The sequence below is a fragment of the Neovison vison genome, chromosome 5 (genome assembly GCF_020171115.1).
Source record: "Neovison vison isolate M4711 chromosome 5, ASM_NN_V1, whole genome shotgun sequence".
Lineage (NCBI taxonomy): Eukaryota > Metazoa > Chordata > Mammalia > Carnivora > Mustelidae > Neogale > Neogale vison.
Genome location: NC_058095.1, coordinates 27,284,845 through 27,310,577, shown reverse-complemented (window position 1 = coordinate 27,310,577; position 25,733 = coordinate 27,284,845). Strand labels below are relative to the sequence as shown.

General features: G+C 37.2%; 1 protein-coding gene across 2 annotated transcripts in view; it reads left to right on the top strand.

Moving 5' to 3' along the window:
• Positions 1 to 15,345, top strand: part of NSRP1 (nuclear speckle splicing regulatory protein 1) — a 59,849-nt gene extending 44,504 nt beyond the window's left edge. For both annotated transcript variants that reach the window (XM_044248229.1, XM_044248230.1), the window contains 5 exons: positions 4,471 to 4,527; positions 9,251 to 9,379; positions 10,810 to 11,017; positions 11,983 to 12,091; positions 13,868 to 15,345. In XM_044248229.1, the coding sequence (XP_044104164.1) occupies positions 4,471 to 4,527; positions 9,251 to 9,379; positions 10,810 to 11,017; positions 11,983 to 12,091; positions 13,868 to 14,930 (1,566 nt within the window). In that variant the 3' untranslated portion in view covers positions 14,931 to 15,345. The remainder of the gene's footprint in view (positions 1 to 4,470; positions 4,528 to 9,250; positions 9,380 to 10,809; positions 11,018 to 11,982; positions 12,092 to 13,867) is intronic.
• The last annotated feature ends 10,388 nt before the right edge of the window (positions 15,346 to 25,733 follow it).

Here is a 25,733-nt window from a genome sequence, read left to right as displayed (position 1 = left end):
TGTATCCTGACACTTTACTGAATTCCTGTACAAGTTCTAGCAGATTTGGAGTGGAGTCTTTTGGGTTTTCCACATGAAGTATCATATCATCTGCAAAGAGTGAGAGTTTGACTTCTTTGCCGATTTGGATGCCTTTAAATTTCTTTTTGTTGTCTGATTGCTGAGGCTTGGAATTCTAGTACTATGTTGAGTAGCAGTGGTGGATAATGGACATCCCTGCCGTGTTTCTGACCTTAGGCAGAAAAGCTCTCAGTTTTTCTCCATTAAGAATGATATTCGCAGTGGGTTTTTTAATAGATGGCTTTGATGATATTGAGATATGTACCCTCTATCCCTACACTTTGAAGAGTTTTGATCAAGAAAGGATGTTGTCCTTTGTCAGATGCTTTTTCAGCATCTATTGAGAGTATCCTCCGGTTCTTGTTCTTTCTTTTATTAATGTATTGTATCACATTAATTGATTTGCGGATGTTAAACCAACTTTGCAGCCCTGGAATAAATCCTACTTGGTCATGGTGAATAATCCTTTTAATGTACAGTTGGATCCTATTGGCTAGTATTTTTGTGAGAATTTTCGTATCAGTGTTTATTAAGAATATTAGTCTGTAATTCTCTTTTTTGATGGGGTCTTTTTCTGGTTTGGGGATCAAGGTAATGCTGGCCTCATAAAATGATTTTGGAAGTTTTCCTTTCATTTCTGTTTTTTGGAACAGTTTTGGGAGAATAGGAATTAATTCTTCTTTAAATGCTTGGTAGATGGGGTGCCTGGGTGGCTCAGTGGGTTAAAGCCTCTGCCTTTGGCTCAGGTAATGATCCCAGGGTCCTGGGATCAAGACCCACATCGGGCTTTCTGTTCACCAGGGAGCCTGCTTCCCCCGCCCCTCTCTCTCTGCCTGCCTCTCTACCTACTTGTGATCTCTATCAAATAAATAAATATTTTTCTTTAAATGTTTGGTAGAATTCCCCTGGGAAGCCATCTGGCTCTGGGCTCTTGTTGGTTGGGAGATTTTTGATGACTGCTTCAATCTCCTTACTGGTTATGGGTCTGTTAAGGTTTTCTATTTCATCCTGGTTCAGTTTTGGTAGTTTATATGTCTCTAGGAATGCCTCCATTTCTTCCAAATTACCAAATTTGCTGGCATATAGTTGCTTATAATATGTTCTTATAATTGTTTGTATTTCTTGGGTGTTGGTTGTGATTTCTTCTCTTTCATTCATGATTTTGTGTATTTGGGTCCTTTCTCTTTTCTTTTTGATAAGTGTGCAGGCCTGCTAATTTTGAAAGTAATCAAGTAATGACATATTTTATGGTTAGGTCACTCACATTCATCCTTAATCATATTATGTTACAGCTACTTTTCCTTAGACCATTTGTAGGCTAGAATATTTTGTGGCAAGAACTAAAGTGTTTTGTGATACCTGGGGCTTGAACTCGTGATTCTAAGGTCACAGGCTGCATGCAGTACCAACTGAGCCAGTCAGGGGTTCCTCCTTCCTTTTTATAGAAACCATAGATGGTCCCAGACCTAGAATACTTTGACCTAGGATTTTTCAGCTTTACAGTAGTGCAGAAGTGATATGCATTCAGTAGAAATTGTACTTCATATTTTGAATTCCGATCTTTCCCTGGGTTAGTGATGTGCAGTACTCTTTTTGTCATGATGCAGGGCATTGGTGGTGAACCACATCTCAGTCAGCCATGTGTTCATGAGGGTGAACACTCCATTCACTTACTACTGTTCTGTGGCCATTTAACCATTCTGTTACTAACTTTCAGTACAGTATTCAGTAAATTACATTAGATATTCAGCCCTATATTACAAAGTAGGCTTTGTGTTAGATAATTTTGCTCCACTGTAGCTAATGTGAGTGATCTGAACATGTTTAAGGTAGGTTGGGCTAAGATATGATGTTGAGTAGGTTAGGTGTATTAAATGCATTTCAACTTAAAATATTTTCAATTTTTTAAAAGATTTTATGTATTTATTTGAGAATGAGTGTATGCAAGAGACACAGCAAGCACAAGAGGGGAGGGGGACAGAGGGAGAGTGAGAAGCAGGTTCCCCACTGACCCTGGGATCATGACCTGAGCTGAAGGCAGATACTTAACCCACTAAGCCACCCAGGTGCTCAAATATTTTCAATTTGTTGGGATTTTAGTGAAAACTTTAAACTTTTTTTTTTAAGATTTTTTTAAAAATTTATTTGACAGATCACAAGTAGGCAGAGAGGCAGGCAGGGGCGGGGGGGAACAGGTCCCTGCAGGGCAGAGTCCAACACGGGGCTCGATCCCAGGACCCCGAGACCATGACCCAAGCCAAAGGCAGAGGCCCAACACACTGAACCACCCAGGCGCCCTGAAAACTTTAATAGTCATTGTCAGAGTTCCTTTAGTTAGAAAACTGAGAATCAAATGAGCTTCAAAAGGAGGTAATCTTCCTTTTTCAGCTTAGGTTCGCCTTTTTATCCACTACCTCTTTATCCACTGATGATGCTGTTAGAATTCCGGGAATACAAGTCCTTGAATAGAATTTGTAAAATTACTCCCTCCATTATGTTATCACCCTGTAAGTAATAACTGATTTTTTCAAAGGTCACACAGACAGACAACATCCTTCAAAACATTTATAAACAAGGAGACAATACCTCTTATGTCTCAAAGTATATATACTTTACATTGGAAAGGCCCTTCCCAATCTTGTTTATTCTGTATTATATGAGTCTAAAAAGTACTAGTTGTGTTTTATTTTTCTAAGTTCAGTAGTTTAGGTTGAAGCAACCAATTTGAAAGTGACAGCAGGTAAACTATGACTGACTAGAGGAGAGATAGGAAAAAATAATAAAAGCAAGTAGAAGTCTAATGTTTGGGGACTTACTCTTCTAGTCAGTCCTTAAAACATTACTAAGTCAGTGATCAAAAAATACTTAATTTATGCTGATTAGAAAGACTGAGACATTAAAAATAGATTGGAAAGAATTCATGAGATATGCTTATTAGAATATTTAATATTTTAATACTATTTTAATGTTTAATATAATATTTTAATGTTTAAAATTGATATTCTAATGAGAAATTTATCACATGACAGGAATTTCTATTAATGAGTAATAAATATAATATACAAATAATACACTTAGCATACCACCTGGCTCAATAAATGTTAGCTCTTGTTGTTTTTGTAATCAGTAGCTTTTTGTCTAGTTGTAGTCCATTTACTGTACCTAAAATGTCCTTAGTTCTTTGCCTATCAACTTCCTTTAATTTATTAAGTATGTGTTCTATTACTTGTATGCCCTTTGTAAATTAACTTTATCTCCATGGTCATAGGGAACTAGAATTGGGTTTATTTATTTTGTTCTATTTGTTGCCATGGAAAATAAAGGAAGCACCAGTTCATACTGTACAGCTGAAAGCAGCAAATATCAATAGGCTAGAGAACTATAGTCTTAGGACTGAGGATTATATTTTTCAATAAAAGAGAAATTCATCAGTAGACTTAATTTAAGATAAAATTCATATAACATAAAATTCACCCTTTTAAAGTATACTTTTCAGTGTTAGTATATTTACAAAACCCTATACTTCTAAGAGAAAGCATTTTTTAAAGTAGCTTAATTATATATTTTTTTCTTAGCTGTGAATTTACTTTTGCCCTTGTGGTTACCACTTCTAAACACCTCTTGCCTTGTCTTAAATTTTTTTGATTAAAGTCTAATATATCTCTTTTAGGAAGGCCATCTTGATTCTTTGCTCCCACAGCCCTTTTTTTTTAATTCCTTTATTATATAGCTTATCACATCTATATTATAATTATCTGTTTAGTTACTTGTCTTCCCTCTCAGGCCATTTATCTCTCAGGGATAGAGACTTCTTATTTTCCCTACTGCCTAGAGGAACTAGAACAATGCGTTAGTACATATTTATTGAATGATTATAACCCCAGATAGTTCTGGCTGCCCCTAAGCCTTAAGCATATACTAAGAACTTGATATACTATATTTAATGGTGAATGTTTTTTTAAAAACGCGCTTTTTTTTTTTTTAATTAAAAAAACGTGCTTTTTTTGCTGGGAATCATACCGTTAAATATGGTGGAAGGAACCAGTGCTTTCCCACCCAGTCAGTACATACACACTCACATTCACATGTGCATACAAAATAATTGAAATCCATAGAGACTGAGTGCTTTAGTGGTGAAGTTGGGAATAAAAAGCCATGTTACCTTATTGTTTCCTATACCATTCTCTTTTCTCTTGACACCTTAGAGACTATGCTCTTGATTTACCAAAAAATTCATTTGTTTCCTTAGGTTTTGGTAAAAGACCTTGAAAATGTTAATTTAATTATAATATTTTTTTCCCAATATTTTTCTGTTTTTTTTCATATAAGTAAGAAACTAGTTTCCAACAGAATACTAGAAAAGAAGTTTTAAATTGTCTTAAACAGTAACAACATTTTTATGTTTTATAGACCTCCGTGAGTGAAAGCCTTCAGAGGGAAGCTGCTAAGAAACAAGCAATGAAACAGGTAAGGTGGCTGAATGAATTAAATGTATTTGGTGAGATAAGTATTTCAGTATGAGTTTTGGCATCTATGTCCTAAGACTGAGCAGAGTAGTTGTGTATAAAGAAATAATTTTATCTTGACCCTTCTTTTCTGAAAATGTTTAAGATGTTTCTTGATTTACATATATTTCAGTTTTTTGTGATAAATTTTCAAAGAAAAAGCACAATGAAGAATTAACTCTTCACTGCTGTGTTGTAGATTAAACACATTTCTCTTTTCAGATGACTCAGTAGTCTTAACAGTGGATTATATGGTTTAATAATTCTTACTAGAGAGCCTACTTGCTTAAAAAAAAGTCTCTTCACACCAAAGTGGTTTCATAATTTTATATTTGAAATTCATCTACTAAGAATGGGGAATATCTGATAATTTTCAATAGATTTGCCTCATACTTTATATTTGTATAGTGCTCTGGTCATATTTGCAAGCACTTTTTTGTACACACATTACATTTTTAAAATTCTCACAAACCTGCCCATGGTCCTGATTAAGAAATCTGAAACTTCAAAAGGATAAATTACCCCTCATGATCACACAACTAATTACAGAACTAGGCCTGAAGGTCTACTGATTTTTCTACTATGCCATTGTATCTTAGATTTAGCTGCTACAGAGCATAATGAAACTAAACAATGTCATGGTACCTTTCTTTTTCATTTTAATTTCCCCCCCTCCACTTTCTTTAACTTTTGACATCTGTTTCTCCCTTCTCTACCTTGAATCCTGCATAAGGATAAATTTGTTAAATGCTTTCTAATGTGCCAGATTTTATAGCAACTACTTTTTTTTAATGAAGCTGATACAATTTATATAAAGCTGATAACAATAGCACATCATAGAGTACATTATATAGAGCCATATACATATATGGGGGAAAAGGGGAGAGAAAAGAAGCATTCAATTTTGAATGTTATTTAATTCTGTAGTAGGCACAAGGAATCATGGAGGAACACATAGATAACTTTGAAGATGCTTGTAATATTCTAGTTCTTAAGCTGGGTGACACATTCTTGAGTGTGCATTTTATTGTGTGGGTGTGTGTATATGCTATATTTTCTATTTGAAATGCTATATAACAAATAATTTTTATTTTAATTTTTAAATTTTTAAAATTTAATTTCATTTAATTAACATATAATGTATTATTGGTTTCTGAGGTGGAGGTCAGTGATTCCTTAATCTTATGGAATACCTAGATGGCAACTACTTTTTAATACTCTTACAGTCTTCATTTTGTAGTTGAGGACATGAAGGCAAAGGATTTATGTGACTTTTATGAGGTCTTGTAGTTCAACCCAAGCAGTTCAGTTGCAAAGTGCATGCTTTTAGCCATTATGTTTACTGCCACCCTGGAGAACGGGCATAGAATTACGTAGTTTAGTAATGTTAAGATAATATCTTTGTTTCATACTGGAATATAACGTGTAACTCAACAGTCTCAAATGATTTAATGCACACATTTCTAAAATTGATTATTTTTTTATTTTTTATAATTTTTTTATAAACATATAATGTATTATTAGCCTCAGGGGTACAGGTCTGTGAATCACCAGGTTTACACACTTCACAGCACTCACCATAGCACATAACCTCCCCAGTGTCCATAACCCCACCACCCACCCTCTACCCCCTCCCCCAGCCACCCTCAGTTTGTTTTGTGACATTAAGAGTCTCTTATGGTTTGTCTCCCTCCAGATCCCATCTTGTTTTATTTATTCTTTTCCTATCCCCAGGCCCCCCACGTTGCCTCTGAACTTCCTTATATCAGGGAGATCATATGATAATTGTCTTTCTCTGATTAACTTATTTCACTAAGCATAATACCCTCTAGTTCCATCCACGTCATCGCAAATGGCAAGGTTTCATTTCTTTTGATGGCTGCATAGTATTCCATTGTATATATATATACCACATCTCTTTATCCATTCATCTGTTGATCGACATCTAGGTTCTTTCCATAGTTTGGACTAAGAGTCTTCTGGTTTGTCTTCCTCTGTGATTTTGTCTTGTGTTATTTTTCCCTCCCTTCCCCCATGCTTCTCTGGTTAGTTTCTTAAGTTTCACTTTTTTTTTTTAGATTTTATCCATTTATTTGACAGAGATCACAAATAGGCAGTGAGTCAGGCAGAGAGAGAGAGGGAAGCAGGCTCCCTGCCAAGCAGGGAGCCCAATGTGGGGCTCGATCCCAGGACCCCCAGATCATGACCCAAGCCGAAGGCAGAGGCTCAACCCACTGAGCCACCCAGGCAACCCTCCACATATTCTTTTTTAAAGATTTTATCAGTTGAGAGAGAGCAGAGTGAGAGAGAAAGAGCACACGTAGTGGGAGGGGCAGAGGGAGAGGAAGAAGATGACTCCCAGTTGAGCAGAAATCCCAACTCAGGATTCCATTCCAGTACCCTGGGATCATGACCTGAGCTGAAGGCAGGTGCTGAACTGACTGAACCACCCAGATGTCCCTTCAATTCCACATATGAGTGAAGTCATATAATTCTTTCTCTGACTTATTTCACTTAACCTAATTCCCTCTAGTTCTATCCATGTCGTCGTAAATGGCAAGATTTCAGTGGCTATCTGGACTCTTCCCATAGTTTGGCTATTGTGGACATTGCTGCTATAATCTTTGGGGTGCATGTGCCCCTTCAGATCATTAAATTTGTATCTTTGGGGTAAATACCCAGTAGTGCAATTGCTGGTTCGTAGGGTAGCTCTATTTTCAACTTTTTGAGGAACCTCCATGCTGTTTTCCAGAGTGGCTGCAATAGCTTGCATTCCCACCAGCAATGTGGGAGGGATCCCCTTTCTCTGCATCCTCGCCAACATCTATTGTTTCCTGACTTCTTAATTTTAGCCATTCTGACTAGTGTGAGGTGGTATCTCATTGTGGTCTTCATTTGTATTTCCCTGATGCTGAGTGATGTTGAGCATTTTTTTAATGTGTTGGCCACTTGTATGTCTTTTTTGGAGAAAATGTCTTTTCATGTCTTCTGCCCATTTCTTGACTGGATTATTTATTCTTTGGGTGTTGAGTTTGGTAAGTTCTTTATAGATTTTGGATACTATACCTTCTCCCATTTTGAGGGTTGCCTTTTGGTTTTATTGACTGTTTCCTTTGCTGTGCAGAAGCTTTTTATCTTGCTGGAGTCCCAGTAGTTCATTTTTGCCTTTGTTTCCCTTGCCTTTGGCAGCATGTCTAGCAAGAAGTTGCTGTACTGAAGTCAGAGAGGTTGCTGCCTGTGTTCTCCTCAAGGATTTTGATGGAATCCTGTCTCACATTGAGGTCTTTCATTCATTTTGAGTCTGTTTTTGTGTGTGGTGTAAGAAAATGGTCCAGTTTCATTCTTTTGCATGTGGCTGTCCAGTTTTCCTAACACCATTTGTTGAAGAGACTGTCTGTTTTCCATTGGACATTCTTTCCTGCTTTGTTGAAGATTAGTTGGCCATAGAGTTGAGGATCTATTTCTGGGTTCTCTATTGTGTTCCGTAGATCTATGTGTATGTTTTTGTGCCAGTACCATACTGTCTTGATGATTACAGCCTTGTAATAGCCTGAAGTCCAGAGTTGTGATGCCACCAGCTTTGGTTTTCTTTTTCATCATTCCTTTGACTATTATACAAGATCTTTGCTGGCTGCATATAAATTTTAGCATTATGTGTTCCAGCTCTGTGAAAAATGCTGGTTGTTATTTTGATAGAGATTGCATTGAATGTATAGTTGCTCTAGATAGCATTGACTTTTAAACAATATTTGTTCTTCCAGTCCATCAGCATGGAATGTTTTTCCATTTCTTTATGTCTTCCTTAGTAGCTTTCAGGAGAGCTCTGTAGTTTTCAGATCCTTTGCCTCTTTGGCTAGGTTTATTCCTAGGTATCTTACAGTTTTTGGTGCAGTTGTAAATGGAGTTGATTCCTTTTCTCTTTTTCTCTTACTTTTAGTGTATAAAAATGCAGCTGTTTCTTTGCATTCATTTTATACCCTGCCACTTTGCCAAATTCCTATATGAGTTCTAACAGTTTTGGTGTGGAGTCTTTCGGGTTTTCCACAGAGCATATCACATCATCTGTGAAGAGTGAGAGTGTAACTTCTTTGCTGATTCAGATTCCTTTTAAGGAATGGGTTATTTTAATAGCCAGACAACATTTTTTTTCCTTCTGTTCTTTTATCTGGTCTTCAAGTGCACAGAACCGATGATGGCAACATTATCCGACTCCCTGTTTCACTGGAAAACCTATTAAATGTCATCCTTAGCTATAATATTTGCATTAGGTCATTGGTAAATAAATATTGTGAAGCCAAGTTCAGAAGTTCTCTGCTCTTGGTTTGAGGTGTTTGTTGCTTGTTTTTAAAAATCATATATGAATGAACTATATAAAGCAGATAATATAACAACTTAGAAGGTGGATACAATTATTTTCCTAATTTTTTTAGATGAAAACTGAGGCAAGAAAAGATTTTTCACAAACTTACTTAGAGTAGCCTATAAGTTATAGAGCCAGGATTCAAACCCAGGCAGCCTGGCTCCAGACTGATGTTTATATTTTTAGTCTAAAATGTAATTGAATTTTGTAATATATATCTGATTCATGATCCTCGCTCAGAAAAGTTAACCAAGAATTTTTATGGTATGTTTCAGCCAGCTTATATTTTTTTAGACATGTTTGTTTGTTTGCTTGTTTGTTTTAGACCAAACTAGAAATCCAGAAGGCCCTTGCAGAAGATTCCACTGTATATGAATATGACAGTATTTATGATGAAATGCAGAAGAAAAAGGAAGAAAATAATCCCAAATTGCTTTTGGGAAAAGACCGGAAGGTTTGTAGCTGAAAATACAAATTTCTTTGACCTCAAAGATTTATTTAATTGTTTTAGAGACAGTAAGAGCGTGAATGTGCAAGTGGGGGGAGGGTAGAGGGACAGAATCTCAAGCAGACTCCCCACTGACTGTGGAGCCTGACGTGGGGCTTGATGTCACTAAACCCTGAGATCATGACCCAAGCCAAAATTAAGAGTTGGACACTTAACTGACTGAGCCACCCAGGTACCCCTTGACCTGTATTTTATATCTAATCTTAGCATGAGGAATGATCTAAGGAAAACCTTTTATAAGGGTATTTGAAGTGTGAAGAGCCCCTAGTTCCTGATAACATAGATTTGATTTAGAACTCCAGAAGCCCTACATTTGGTATCCTAATAAGAGTGAGTAAATTATCTAACAATAAAAACAGTTAAGTTTTGATTTTTTGTTTTATCACCTTCACAAATAAATTTTTTTTAAACAGAGTTTTATGTTTTGTCTTGTTTTTAAATATTTTATTTATTTATTTGACAGAGAGAGACACAGTGAGAGAGGGAACACAAGCAGGGTGAGTGGGAAAGGGAGAAGCAGGCTTCCCTTTGAGCAGGCAGAGTGATGGCAGGGCTCCATCCCAGGACCCTGGGATCATCACGTGATCTGAGCTGAAGGCAGACACTTAATGCCTGAGCCATGCAGGCGCCCCACAAATAAATTTTTGAAATTTTTTCTTAGAAAGTCTTTGTTTAGTAACTCCTCTTCCTGTTCATATTTTGTGTTTTATCATCTTCTCATTTCTTTATTGCTTTCAGGCTGACAGCTGAATCATCTGCACATAGCATATTTTTAGTTTCAAAAAAATGATTTGAGAGTGGGGTCTTAATATAAGTCCAAATTTTCTAACATTCTATTTCTTTCACAAGCACAGACTGACTATTAAAGATCTTTACATTTTATAGTAGTACGAGTAGGGTGGTGATGTAAAATTGCAGCTTTTTTTAAAAATAGGCTCCATGTAGAGCCCATTGGTGGGCTTGAACTCACAATCATGAGATCAAGACCTGAGCTGACTGAGCCACTCAGGCACCCCCATCTATTCTTTTAAAAAACCATATTTCAACTAATGTGAAAAACTAATAAGAACCTTTCTGATTTACTTTCTGTTGAAGTATTGAGACAATACCTGTAAAAAGGGTGAAAACATAGTGGAAAAATTAGTTTGAGATTTTTAAAAAAGTAAAATAGCATTTCGAATAATTTGTCTTTACACTTAAATTTTTATTGAAAAGAATTTTAGTTTCAGTCTTGCTAATAAATTTATATTTTTTGAGAGGATGACAGTCCCACTTATTTGGACTAGCCATTGTTATCTTAATAAATTCATGATAAAAACAATATTCTTAATTTTTATCTTTGATTCTTCTCTGAATTATCTTATTTTTTCCTCTAGCCCAAATATATTCACAACTTACTAAAAGCAGTTGAGATCAGAAAAAAGGAACAGGAAAAGAGAATGGAAAAGAAAATACAGAGAGAACGAGAAATGGAGAAGGGAGAGTTTGATGATAAGGAGGCATTTGTGACATCTGCCTATAAGAAAAAACTTCAAGAGAGAGCTGAAGAGGAAGAAAGAGAAAAAAGGGCTGCTGCACTCGAAGGTGAGCTGGAAGAGGGAAGAGGGGAGAAGGAAACAGAAGCAGCAAAATTCTGCCCTGTGGTTTCACCATTTGCTCTGTCCCTGAACTTCTAGATTCTAGATGTTGTGGTCCTCATTTATATGAATTCAAGGTGTAGGTACGATAGTCTGTGACTTTATAAAACGGAGAAAAGATGATGACTAAAACCTTAGCTGTACTTTTAGTAACTGTTACTTCTACTGGAATTCACATCTCTCACTTTGTTGCTAAAACTATAGCTATTACAAGTCATTGCCTTAGAAAATAATTCCAAATGTAAAAACCTTTATTACAAGTCATAACACCACAATATTTGTCAGAAGGACTATAAACCAAGATTTAAATCCTAGTTATATTTTCTGGGTTTAAGAAACTAAAGTAACATCACTCAGGGAACTGGGTAGGCATTTAGAAAAATAGTAACGTTAATTCAAGAAGAAGAAAAGATGTGCAGGAGCCAGAGAATGTCTTAATGCTTTACTTCAGTATTTTGACTCATGGTCATTTCCCAAGACCTAAGTGCATTGTATATTTATAAATAGCTTAATTAGCAGATGCTCATCAATTTTAAATAGAAGAAAATCAAATCTGTAATATTCTAAGCATGTATTATGTGTTTATATAGAATATCAGTTGGCAGATTTTCTGTGAAGGACTAGATAAGTAAATATTTTAGGCTTTGTGTACCATATGATCTCTGCTGGAGCTACTCAGTTCTGCCTTTCTAATGCAAAAGCAGCCTTGAACAATAAGTGAACAAGTCTACATTCCAATAAAAATTTATTTACAAAAACAGTAAGCCACATTTGGTCTGCAGGCTATAGTTTGCTAACTAGATCTAGAGAGTAGTTTATACACTATGTGTGTTACATTCTCTGTATCTGAAAAACTGAACTGTGTTATGCCTTGTTGAATATATTTCTCTCACTTTGCTTGCCTCCTCTTAGCCCGTTTGGATGTAACCAAGCAGAAAGATCTCAGTGGATTTTATAGACACTTGTTAAATCAAGCAGTTGGTGAAGAGGAAGTACCTACATGCAGCTTTCGTGAAGCCAGGTAAGACGTGGCATATGGAATAGTAGAAGAAAGATTCCATTCATGATCTGTGATTATGGGATCACTTTAACCCTCTGAAAGATAAAGGAATGCAGTATTGCATATAGTGTTGTCAGCCAAACCTGACCTAATGAAATTGTTAGGGATTTACACTTGGCTCAGTGGGTTAGGCCACTGCCTTCGGCTCAGGTCATGATCTCAGGGTCCTGGGATCGAGTCCCGCATCGGGCTCTCTGCTCAGCAGGGAGCCTGCTTCCTCCTCTCTCTCTCTGCCTGCCTCTCTGCCTACTTGTGATCTCTCTCTGTCGAATAAATAAATAAAATCTTTAAAAAAAAAAAAAACCCACAGGTTACTTATTTCTGTTCTGCAGTAATCCTACATGTATATTCAAATAGTATATAAGGGAATTGGTTTATTTTCGTAAATAGAACTTGGCCTCTATAAAACAGAAGATTCACATATCAAGGGCTAGAAACGTACTACCTAATATGTAGCTACATTACAAATACTCAATTGTCACATTTGGGTAATGGCAACCATATTAGATGGCACAGATATGAACATGACCATTCTGTAGATACGTCCATTAGCACTGGCATAGAAAATAAGGATTGGAGGGGTTTTTTGATAAAATCGTAAGGTATCGTAGGAATGGTGAAATGACTATCATATGTATAAAGCTGAAGTTAAAAGAGAGAATTTGTCTTAAGCTTGTACCTGAGTAAATGGTTTTTTGGAAGAAAAACATTGAGATTAGAGGATCTAAGTCTGTGTTGCTAGGAAAAGGAAAGAGTAGAATTAGGGCTGAAGAGCCAGAATTAGATTTATACTCCACCTTCCCTCCCCCTGCCAAATTCTGGGTTTGATTACAAAACTGATGAAAATTAGGAGTCTAAGGAAGTGTATTTGAAGAGAGATTTTTTAGTAGAAAATTAGAATTTCTATTAGAGTCTGGAATAGTTGTGAGGCCAGCCATGAAATTCCATAATGTCATTTTATAGTTGTACTTTTTTCAGAGTCTAATAATGGAATTCCTAGCTATTAAATAATCCTTTAGCCAAGACAGTTCTGCCAGCAATTCCCAGAGAACCACAGTTCTGTTAGTACGATCACTATGTAATCAGTAAGAATAAATGTGTGGCTATTGTAAATAAATTAGCCACACTTACCAGTTGGGAAAATGTAGGTGATGTAAATAATTTTTGGTGGTTTTTATTGTAATCAGATGAATTCACGTATTCCTATTTTGTTGTGATAGGTGCCAGGGGTTATATTAGGATGCTCATGCCTTTTTAATCATAAGAAATTATGTAGTGATATTTAGAATTAGATTTTGCTACCATTTTGCTATGAAAATATCTTCAGCTATTTCCAAGACTATTCTTGAATTTTTTGAAAAGAAAGGAATAAGAATCTGTCAAAGCTGCAACTTGAATTTCATGTTGTGAAAATAACACTTAGATCCGGAATGTATCTTACTATTCCCAATTATTCTTTATCATGCTGAACAAAAATGAAGACCTTAAACAGACTTATGCTTGAAGGTTCTAGTGGTCCAATATAGAAAGGCTAATTTGCTCTATTTTACTTCTAACTTTTTCTGAAAATACTCTGAATGGTTGGAAAATAATAGTTCGTAGATGTTTACAGGGTAAATAGCACCTTTTTGCATTTAGTCGTTATAATGGTTTAAGTATTGAGAAAAATTACGTGACCACTTCATGTGCTTACTCTAGTGATAATGTGGCATTTTGTGTTATATTATCTGTTTTAAGATCTGGGATAAAGGAAGAGAAATCAAGAGGTTATTCGGATGAAGTAAGTTCGGACCACAGAATACCACGTGAGAAAAGCAATGTCCAAACTGTTGTGCAAGCAGAGGATAACCCAGATGCAGACAGTGACTTTGATGCTAATAGGGAGAATGATGAAATGGAAGAAAATAATAAAGTGAACTGCAGGAGGAAAAAGGTCACAGAGACCTCCGAGAGTGACTCCAAGCATCAGAGAAATCAAGCGCACTCACGGTCTTCTAGTGAAGAAAGAGAGCATGGTACCAAATGCCACACAAAAAGGTCCAAGTCAAGAGTTCGTGAGAAAAGGGAAGATCAGCACCAAGAGAGACAGTCCAGGGATCATGAAAACTATTACACTGACCATGATTACCGAAAAGAAAAGAAGGATTCTCACAGGCACAGAGAGGCCAGTCATAGAGATTCTCACTGGAAGAGGCATGAATATGAAGATAAACTGAGGGGAAGAGACCAAAGAGAAAGAAATGACAGAGATTGGAAAAGGGAGAAAGACAGGGAGAAATACTCCCCAAGAGAACAAGACAGAGATAGACAACGAAATGATCACAACCGACACAGTGAGAGAGGAGGAGAGAAGGAAGAGAAAAGCAAAGAAAAGGAAGAGCATATGAAACCTAGGAAAGAAAGATATGAAAACAGCGATAAGTACAGAGATAGAGAACAACGGGAAGTGAGTGTTCAACCTTCTGAAAGAAGCCGAGACAAAAAAGAAAGCAGCCCAAATTCTAGGGCAAAGGATAGGTTTCTTGACCGGGAAAGATCCAGTAAAATGAGAAATATGGAAAAGGACAAAGAAAGAAACCCAGAGAAACCCTCCAGTTCTGAAACATCCCTAGGAGCAAAACACAGACTCACAGAGGGAAGCCAAGAGATGGGCAAAGAACAAGAGAAACCACCTGAGGTGGGGAACAAGTTTGCAAAGCGAAGCAATGCAGAAACTGTAATGTCGGCTAGAGACAGGTACCTGGCCAGGCAAATGGCACGGGTTAATGCAAAGACATATATTGAGAAAGAAGATGACTGATAACTGCCCAAATAGAAAGAACTGTGGAAGCACAAAAATTGTAACTCCTGGACCATACTTTGTGAAGGCATAAAGGAGTGTGTTAACAGTGGTTGGGACGGCATTTTTAAATATATTTTCAAAATTCATTTTTGGTTTAAGTAAAAAAATAAGTCCTTTTATCTTGAATGTTTGAATGAATTGATACATATTTAATTATCAGTACCACATTCTTGTTTGTATTCAAGCAACTTAAAGAATGTTAAATCCCTATAGTTACTTAATGAGGACAGTGGGCTCTACTATAGCCATTAAAAAATAATTCAAACAACCCCCTAATAATGTTGGTTTTGTTGCAGGAGGTGTTTTATAAATACTGTATTCTGGATAAATATGTGGATTTGAACAATAAAGTAGAAACTATTGTTATACTTTACGTTCTGAAATCTGTGTTAATGGATAAAATATGGATCAGATATCCTAAGTAACTATCTCACAGCGCATTTGGCTTAAATGCAAATAAAAATAGTGATGTGTTTGTACATTTAATTCATGCACATAGTTTATTTTAAAAGTATGTCACCCATTTATGCCGCAATTCCTCTTTTTTTTCAATTTTTAAAAATCACTTTAATTGGGGCGCCTGGGTGGCTCAGTTGTTAAGCGTCTGTCTGCGTTCTGCTCAGGTCATCATCCCAGGATCCTGGCATTGAGCCCTGCATCCGGCTCTCTGCTCAGCGGGAAGCCTGCTTCTCCCTCTTCTACTGTTTGTGATCCCTCTCTCGCTGTCTCTCTGTCAAGTAAATAAATCTTTAAAAAAAAAATCTCTTTAATTCCGAAACCCTGTCAAGTTAATTGGTTATGTTGTTTCAGTTTTAGGTAAAGGTGAAAAGATGGAGGAGATTCAGGTAGCTGATTTAAGAGCCTGTCTAATTTTATATATTAATAAACTTAACACTTGGGGGCATCTGCGTGAGTCAGTGGGTTAAGTGCCTGACTTGATTTCAGCTCAGGTTATGATCTCAGGGTAGTGAGATCAAACCCCATGTCAGGATCCTGTGCTGGATGTGGAGCCTGCTTAAGATTCGCCTTCTCTGCCCCTCCCCCTGCTCTCTCTCTTTTTTAAAAAAAAAAAAAAGGGCTTTTAGAAAAGACATGATATTAAAGATCAAATTCAGCATTCATAAATCATTTTATTATACTTTTCAATCCAAGAAGGGAAACTAACAAGAAATCTAATGCCCATATCTCTTGACTGACACATTAAACATCAGTTGCATCCTAATAATTTAAAAAGACCAGTGATGGGGCACCTGGGTGGTTTTCAGTTAAGTGTCTGCCTTCAGCTTAGGGTCCTGGGATTGAGCTCCAAGTCAGGCTCTGTGCTCAGCCGGGAATCTGTTGCTTTCTTTGCCTCTCTGTGGGCTCACTCACTCTCTCTCTCAAATAAATAAAATCTTTAAGTAAAAATAAAATAGATCAGTAACAGTTAAAAAGCACTGAATACGTGTACACAAGGGGAGTCCTATCGTAACTATGAATAAGTTAAGGTGAAATGATGGAAGACCATGAGTGACAGGCTAAAAATCTTCAACCTCTGTAGGGAATATGGTTCCTTTGTTGCAATTACTATAAGTAGAGCCATAGATTAGATTAGTTTAACCATAGTATGTAAGATACAGTCAAGGAGGGAGAGACGAGTCAGATCTGATAAACTTGATTTCTTTCCCGCAGTAGTTTAGAGACTTTTCACAAAGCAGCTTGGATGCTTTGGATAGGAAAAGCTATATATTACTTTTATTAACAAAATTTGACATAATTCAGGGACAAACTACAAATTAAATACAAATGTTGTTTTGATCTCCAGATACATGGATGTTTTTGCCTCAGGCATTCATTTTACCCTTTTCTTGACTTGGGTGGTAATTACTTGGCTGTTCTTTTCATTGTAAATATGTTTTATAAGATTCTCTATGTGTAATATATCCCACAACATTTTTATAATCTTAAAATTTCTAATACATGTGTCAGAGGAACAACATTGGCCATCCTGGTTAATCTTAGTCATTTCTACAGGAAGAACCTACAGAGATGTTGATTAATAGAGTGGCTTACACATAGGGCAGCAGTCATTTGAGAAGTATGATTTGGGCTAGTATGAGTAAGAAATTCATTAGATTTGTTGGTGATGTGTGGGTTTTTTTTGGGGGGGGTTAGATTTCATTTATTTGGGCACCTAAGCATCTGCCTTTAGCTCAGATCATGATCTCAGGGTCCTGGGATCGAATCCTGCATCAGCCTCCCCTCAGTAGGTAGTCTGCTTCTCCCTCTCCCTTTTGCCCCTCCCCCTTGTTTTGCCCTCTCTCTCAGACAAATAAAATCCTAAAAAAAAAGGATTTTATTTATTTACTTGGAGGGAGAAAAAGACTCCCCACCAAGCAGCACTCCCTTCCCTTGTTGATTCTCACTGCAATCATATCAAATACATAGTGCTGTTTCATGATAACCATGACTTCTATACACTTTACTTTGCCTAGAATGCCACCTATGTTTCAACCTAACTTATTATTTTTAAAACTGAGCTAAAGTGATATTGCCTCCATAAAGCCTCTCTTAATAACCGTTTCAGTAGTACCCCTGTTTCTTTTGGATTCTGTGTGTTATAATATGACAGTATGTTAGTTGTTGGAGGGCAAAGATCCAATCTCAACTTTATGTGCCTACTGCCTACTATAATGCAAAGTTTGTTTCTTTTATCTTAATATCCCTTAAGCATTTCTTAAAATCAGAATATTTAGACTGGAATGACCTTAGAGATCATCTAACGTAACCCCTCCAATTTTAAACGTTTTTAATGCACTGTGACATCATGTTTAAGAGCTGAGACTTAGAGCTCTAGGGTCTCCTAAACTAGCTGCATAACCTTAGACAAATTAAGTTCTCTAAGCTTCAGTCTCATTTGTAAAATGGGGCTAATAAAGGTGTCTTTGGGGACACCTGGCTGGCTCAGTGGAGCATGCGGCTCTTAATCTCAGGGTGGTAAATTTGAGCCCCACGTGGGGTCTGGCGATTACTTAAAATTGAATCTTAGAAAATAAAAAATAAAAGTGTGCCCTTCATAAGATTGATGTGAAAATTGCTTAAAACAATGCATGTGATGTTGTGCCTAACGTTAGTAAGCACCCAGTAAATACCAGTATTTGTCATCAGTTATATTAGTACTACTGTGAGGAGATGGGACCAGTGAAGCTGAGTGACTTATGTAAGGTTACTTAGTTTGGTAGTTGCTGAGAAAGGACTTGAGCCCTTGTCTTCTCAATCCCGTCTGGTTGTTCTTTGCATTGGTGCAGGGAACTTTTTTGCTTTTGGAAAAATATATGGCATCACTCATACTTCTGATAGAGGGAAACTAGGCCAGATGAATGACATGAAATACGATATATTTTCATGCATTTAGCCAATTGAGGGGTATGTGCCAGATGTGTCAGATTCTTGTTCATTGTGTTAAGAAGACAAAGCCTAAAAGAAGAAATAAGGAATAGTTATCAGGAAAGATGATGGGTTGGGAAAAAGAGTTTAGAAATACACTTAAGTTTTGCCCCTGAAAGATGCTTGCTTTGTCCAAGCTCTGCCCACCCCATTATACTACTAATCCCCTTCTTCAAGTTGCCCCTTAAGAAAATATGATGGCTTTTTAAGGCTATAATTATAACTATGAATGTAACCTGATCCTCTCCCCTTCTGATCATCCCTTCCCTAGCAATTCAGTCCATTAAGTGGTGCTTTGCGGGGTAAAAGCTGTCATGGCCCAGAGCTGGGTGTCACTAAAAACACCCAGTGTTTTAACGGAGTATTTAAAAACACCTAATTTTTAGTGAAGAAAAGAATTATGTAGGAGCAGCCTACACACTATCAGCCCAAATGAGGGCGGGAGAGGGGGTTATCATACAAAGAGGAGGCCTATGCAAGACGTTGAGCGCAGGTGTGGTGGAGAAGGCCTCCGTAGAGTGGTGGTGTGACTGCGCAACACAGGTGGTCAGCCTGAGCAAGGTGAGGAGGGCATTCGTTCAGCAAACAATCCCAGCATGAGGGGTCAGACCCAAGGGGGATAAGGAAACCGGCAGCTGTAAAACATTGCTCACATTCCAGGGACACTGATCAAATAGGTAAATATATTCAGGATAATGGAAGTCAAGTTTCTCATTGTCCTAGGAGGAGTTATAAGTATAAAGGCAGAAAACTAGAGAGGACTTTGCAGTGTTGGGTTAGAATTGGAGATACTGGTATGAACTCAGTTTTCACAGTAGAGATGGAGAAATAATTATGGATGTGTGTGTGTGCGCGCGTGTGCGCACGTGTGCGTGCGGACATGCACACACACATACTTCTGTTCTGTCCAATGAGAGGACTTGGGATCAGTGACAGCCCAATAGCAACGATCATACCTACCCCTTAAATTTTGGTTTCTAAATACATTATTCACTAAAAGGAACCAGGGCTTCCTGGAGGGAAGGCTGTGTCAGGGAAAGTACAAAATGATCCTGGAATGTTTTACTTCAGAAAGTAAGGAAGTGTTCTAACTGATGGGGGCATGTCAAAGGGACAGCTTGCCAAGACTCTCACTGACTAAATATGGGATGATTTGAGCACCAAAATTAAATGATTATAGTCCACTGAATGAAATAGGAATCCATAAAAAATAAATGAATAAAAGAGGAAGAAGGGGATATTTGCACAATCTCAGAGAAACATTCCCTACAAAACACAAATAAAAAAGAAAAGAAACTTGACAATGGAAAGCCTGGCAGACACCACCTTATTTGGGTGATTGAAGTTAACATCGATATGGGACAAAATCAGATTGTGCTCTACTAGATAGAGGAACACAGCAATATTCCCACAATAATCGCCAAAAATATGTAGCCTGAATCTAATCATGAGGAATTCATCATCAAACAAATCAAACTGAGGGACATTCTGCCAAATATCTGACTTGTAATTTTCAAAAGTATCAAGGTCGTGAAAGTCAAAGGAAGACTGGGAACCTGTTCTGGCCTGAGGGAGACAAAAGCGACATGAAACTAAATGAAACGTGTGATTATGGACTGGATCCTTTTGCTGAAAGGACGTCATTGGGGTCTGAGATTAAATGGCAGTGAGGTATCAATGTCACTTTCCTGATTTTGATGGTTGTATTATGATGATGAAGGAGAATGTCCTTATTTGTTGAAAATATTTCCATCATGATTTTCATTTTTGAATTTAGGATCTGTGTATTTAGGCTTTGATAGGTAATGATTTTAAAGACAGCATGCAAGTAAATAAGCTTTGGCCATGAATCAGAAAACCAAGGCATACGTAAGTCCTGTCCTGGAACTTTTCAGCTGTGAACTTGGGCAAATTAATTGACTTCTTTGAGACTCAGGCTCCTCATTGGCAACACCACCCAGCGCTCTGATGATCATGTATGATGATACATGTGAAAACACATTATAAACTAAAGTTCTGCTCAAATTGCAAAGAATTGTAGTAATCTAGCTTTACTGAAATTTAATATTTCTAATTCTAAGTAGTTTTTTTTTTTTAAGATTTCACCCATTTATTTGACAGAGACCACAAGTAGGCAGAGAGAGAGGAGAGGAAGCAGGCTACCCGCTGAGCAGAGAGCCCGATGCAGGGCTCGATCCCAGGACCCTGGGATCATGACCTGAGCCGAAGGCAGAGGCTTTAACCCACTGAGCCACCCAGGCACCCCTCTAGGTAGTTTTGATACAACGTATTTGCAAATGACATGCAGTGTTGGGGGATGGTGTAAATGTTTTGATAAAGTTAAGATTGAGATTTTTATCTTATCCTTAAGAGTTTGGAAGTTTTGTTTTTGTTGTGAGACAGAACAAATCTATGTATCATGATGTTAAGAGTTATTACAGTTGACAGTTCACAACATAAGGCATTTGCTGAGATCGCTCATCTAACCTGGACCATTTATGACTAAACTGCATAAATGAATACAGAGGCATGCTATGTGTCTTAAAGAGGGGATTCTACTTTTATACAAATAAAACTTAGTTCTGCCACTGAAGTTTAAAAATGTTTATGTAAAAAATAACAGTGAGAAATTTTATTTTACCACTGTTAACAGAAGTGAATAGAAGAAAGAATTTACATCATTTTAGCTGTGGGTAATAGGAAGAAGAAAGTAAGGGTGAGGGGAAAGAAATACCATTTATATAATTCAATTAACCATAATCCAGGATTTGAAGTACCTCACTCATATGTCCAACATAGAAAGTATGCTGAAAAATTGTTTGTAAGTAAAATCCTATTTATTTATTTGTTTGTTTGTTCTTAGGGGTTTTTTTTATTTAATTTTTTTTAAAGATCTTTATTTATTTTTTTTATTTGAGAGAGAGACAGAGAATGAGAATGAGTGAAGAAAGGTCAGTGGGAGAAGCAAACTCCCCGCCGAGCAGGGAGCCGGATGCGGGACTCGATCTGGAGACTCCAGGATCATGACCTGAGCCGAAGGCAGTCGCCCAACCAACTGAGCCACCCAGGTGCCCCAATTTTTAGATTTTTTTTTAAATTTATTTATTTGACAGACAGAGATCACAAGTAGGCAGAGAGGCAGGCAGAGAGAGGGGGGGAAGCAGGCTCCCTGCTGAGCAGAGAGCCCGACATGGGGCTCGATCCCAGGACCCGGAGATCATGACCCGAGTTGAAGGCAGAGGCTTAACCCACTGAGCCAGCCAGGCGCCCCAAAATCCTATTTATTTTAAAGATTTACTTATTTGAGAGAGAATGTCTGAGTCAGGGAGAAAGAGAGGGAGAAGAGAATCCCAAGCAGACTCCCCACTGTGTGCAGGGCTCAGTGGGGGGCTCAATCTCATGACCCTGAGATCATGACCTGAGTTGAAATCAAGAGTCGGACACGCAACCAACTGAACCACCCAAGTGCCCCAATGAAATCCTATTTTATTTTTAGAGATTGTATTTATTTATTTGACACAGATAGAGATCACAAGTAGGATGGCAGGCAGAGAGACAGGAGGAAGCAATCTCCCCACTGAGCAGAGAGCCTGATGCAGGGCTCCATCCCAGGACCCGGAGACCAAGCCGAAGGCAGAGGCTTAATCCACTGAGCCACCCAGGTACCCCTCAAATCCTATTTTAAATTCCATTGGAGAAATAACTGCAAACTCTTAAAGTCCCTAATTTTATCTTAAAATTTTTTCATATATCAAGTTTTCTTAAGGTACACTTCTATTGTTTGAGTTTTAATAAGATGCATCTTTCAAAATAGCTTTTTCTTTTCTTTTTAAGATTTTATTCTATAGTAATGTCTACACCCAACATGTGGCTTGAACTCAAAACTCTGAGATCAAGAATCACATGCTCTATGAACTGAGCCAGACAGACACCCCCAAAATAGCTTTAAAAAAAAACAGGAAAATGTTCTTATTTGATTATAATATTTTAGGTATTTTATCATAAAGATGGAATAACTCCTCCTCCACAAATATTTGTTGTTTGGGCTGTCAGTGTTTACAGATTGCTAGAAATAATGATCTACTATAATTTCGTTGATCAATTTGGCAAGGATATTGTGATGTGTTGGTAAGAGAAATACCATCTGAAATTCCAACTGAAATATATTGTGAATTGTTTAAAAAAAAAAAAAAAGACTTCCCTTGAAAAGGTGAGTTGTTTTGAAACACCCAGTTTAGAAACAATACTAAATAGATCCCAATTATATGAAACAGAAGGACAGACATATTTAAGATTCCATCCTAAAATGTTTAACTTTTTCATGGAGGTAAATGCCCACTAAACCAATTGATAGGAGTTTTATTTCATTCTAGCAGAGGAAATAACTTCACCTTCATTTAGAAATTTCCAGATCCCAGGAAGAGCAATTAGATAGATCACGAGGTTTGCTCTGCCTGTAATGTAGTTATCTGAACTTTAAAATATTGTTCTAGTGTCAAAATTTAGAGAGAGTTAAGCAATGAAGGGAAAGTAAGAAAAGAAAAATATTTAGAGATTTGAAATATTCCATCCATGGAGCTAATCACACTGAATTTTAATAAGATAATATATTTATCTCTGATATTGAAAAAAAAATGTCAAAACCCAGAACATTTCAAGTGGACCAGAACAGCTTTCTACAGTTTAGGGATAATCTCTTCTGTAACATTTTTTTCCCATATTTGGATTTATAAATTCTCTAACATTCTTCTTAGATAAGCACTTTATAAGCTCAACTTGCTAGTGAAAAGCCTTTTGTGTAACTCACCTTGTGTTTTAATGATGTGTGAGCTCCATGTCGACTTTATCAAGAAAGGATGCTGTACTTTATCAAATGCTTTTTCAGCATCTATTGAGAGTATCATATGGTTCTTGTTCTTGCTTTTATTAATGTATTGTATCACGTTGATTGATTTGTGGATGTTGAACCAACCTTGCAGCCCTGGAATAAATCCCACTTGGTCGCTTGGTCGTGGTGAATAATCCTTTTTTTTTTTTTGGGTGAATAATCCTTTTAATGTACTGTTGAATCCTATTGGCTAGTATTTTCGTGAGAATTTTTGCATCCATGGTCATCAAGGATATTGGTCTGTAATTCTCCTTTTTTTTATGATTTTATTTATTTATTTGACAGACAGAGATCACAAGTAGGCAGAGAGGCAGGCAGAGAGAGAGGGGGAAGCAGGCTCCCTGCTGAGCAGAGAGCCTGATGCGGGGCTTGATCCCAGGACCCTGGGATCATGACCTGAGCCAAAGGCAGAGGCTTAACCCACTGAGCCACCCAGGTGCCCCTGGAATTTTCCTTTTTGATGGCGTCTTTGTCTGGTTTGGGGATCAAGGTAATGCTGGCCTCATAAAATGAATTTGGAAGTTTTTCTTCCATTTCTATTTTTTGGAACAGTTTCAGGAGAATAGATGTTCATTCTTCTTTCAAATGTTTGGTAGAATTCCCCTGGGAAGTCGTCTGGCCTTGGGCTCTTTGTTGGGAGATTTTTGATGACTGCTTCAATCTCCTTACTGGTTAAGGGTCTTTTCAGGTTTTCCATTTCTTCCTGGTTCAGTTTTGGTAGTTTATATGTCTCTAGGAATGCCTCCATTTCTTCCAGATTGCCAAATTTGCTGGTGTATAGCTGCTCATAATATGTTCTTATAATTGTATTTCTTTGGTGTTGGTTGTGATCTCTCCTCTTTCATTCATGATTTGTTCTTTTGATTTCTATTTCATTGATTTCTGCTCTGTTTATTATTTCTCTTCTCCTGCTAGATTTAGGCTTTCTTTACTGTTCTTTCTCCAGCTCCTTTCAGTGTAGGGTTGGGTTGTGTACTTGAGGCCTTTCTTATTTCTTGAGAAAGGTTTGTATTGCTATATACTTTACTCTCAGGACCACCTTTGCTGTGTCCCAAAGATTTTGAACCGTTGTGTTTTAATTTTCATTTGTTTCCATGAATTTTTTTCGTTCTTCTTTAATTTCCTGGGTGACCCATTCATTCTTAGCCTCCATGTATATGAGTTCTTTCCAACTTTCCTCTTGTGGTTGAGTTCTAGTTTCAAAGCATTGTGGCCTGAAAATATGCAGGGAATGATCCCAGTCTTTTGGTACCCACCTGATTTGTGACCTAGGTTGTGATCTATTCTGGAGAATGTTCCATGTGCACTAGAGAAGAGTGTGTATTCTGTTGCTTTGGGATGGAATGTTCTGAATATATTTGTGATGTCCATCTGGTCCAGTGTCATTTAAAAAGTCTTTTATTTCCTTGTTGATCTTTTGCTTAGATGATCTGTTCATTTCAGTGAAGGGGGGTGTTAAAGTCCCCTGCTATTATTGTATTATTGTTGATGTGTTTCTTTGATTTTGTTATTAATTGGTTTATATAATCGTCTGCTCCGATGTTAGGGGCATAGATATTCAAAATTGTTAGATCTTCTTGTTGAATAGACCTTTTAGTATGATATAATGTCCCTCCTCATCTCTTATTATAGTCTTTGTCTTAAAATCTACTTTATCTGATATAAGGATTGCCACTCTTGATATAAGTATTATAAGGGTATCATTGCCATGATATAAGGATTTCTTTTGATGGTAAATTGTTTTCTACCCCCCTCAGTTTAAATCTGGTAGTGTCTTTGGGTCTATTAGTTTCTTGCAGACAGAATATTGATGGGTCTTATTATTTTATCCGTTCTAATATCCTGTGTTTTTTGATTGGGGCATTTAGCCCATTTACATTCAGGGTAACTATTGAAATATATTAATTTAGTGCCATTGTATTGCCTGGAAGATGACTGTTACTGTATATTGTCTCTGTTACTTTCTGGTCTGTTACTTTTAGGCTCTCTCTTTGCTTAGAGGACCCCTTTCAATATTTCCTGTAGGCCTGGTTTGGTGTTTGCAAGTTCCTTTAGTTTTGTTTTCCTGGAAGCTTTTTTAATCTCTCCTTCTATTTTCAGTGACAGCCTAGCTGTATATTTTTCTCATTTAATGCTCTGAATATATCATGCCAATCCTTTATGACCTGCCAGGTTTCTGTAGATAGATCTGCTGCCAATCTAATTGTTGTATATTACAGACCTCTTCTCCTGAGCTGCTTTCAGGATTTTCACTTTGTCACTTGTAAGTTTTACCATTAGATGACGGGGTGTTGACCTATTTTTTATGGATTTTGGGGGGGATTCTCTGTACCTCCTGGATTTTGATGCTTGTTCCCTTTGTCAAATTAGGGAAATTCTCTGCTATAATTTGCTCCAATATACCTTCTTCCCCCTCCCTCTTTCTTCTTCTTCTGGGATCCCAATTA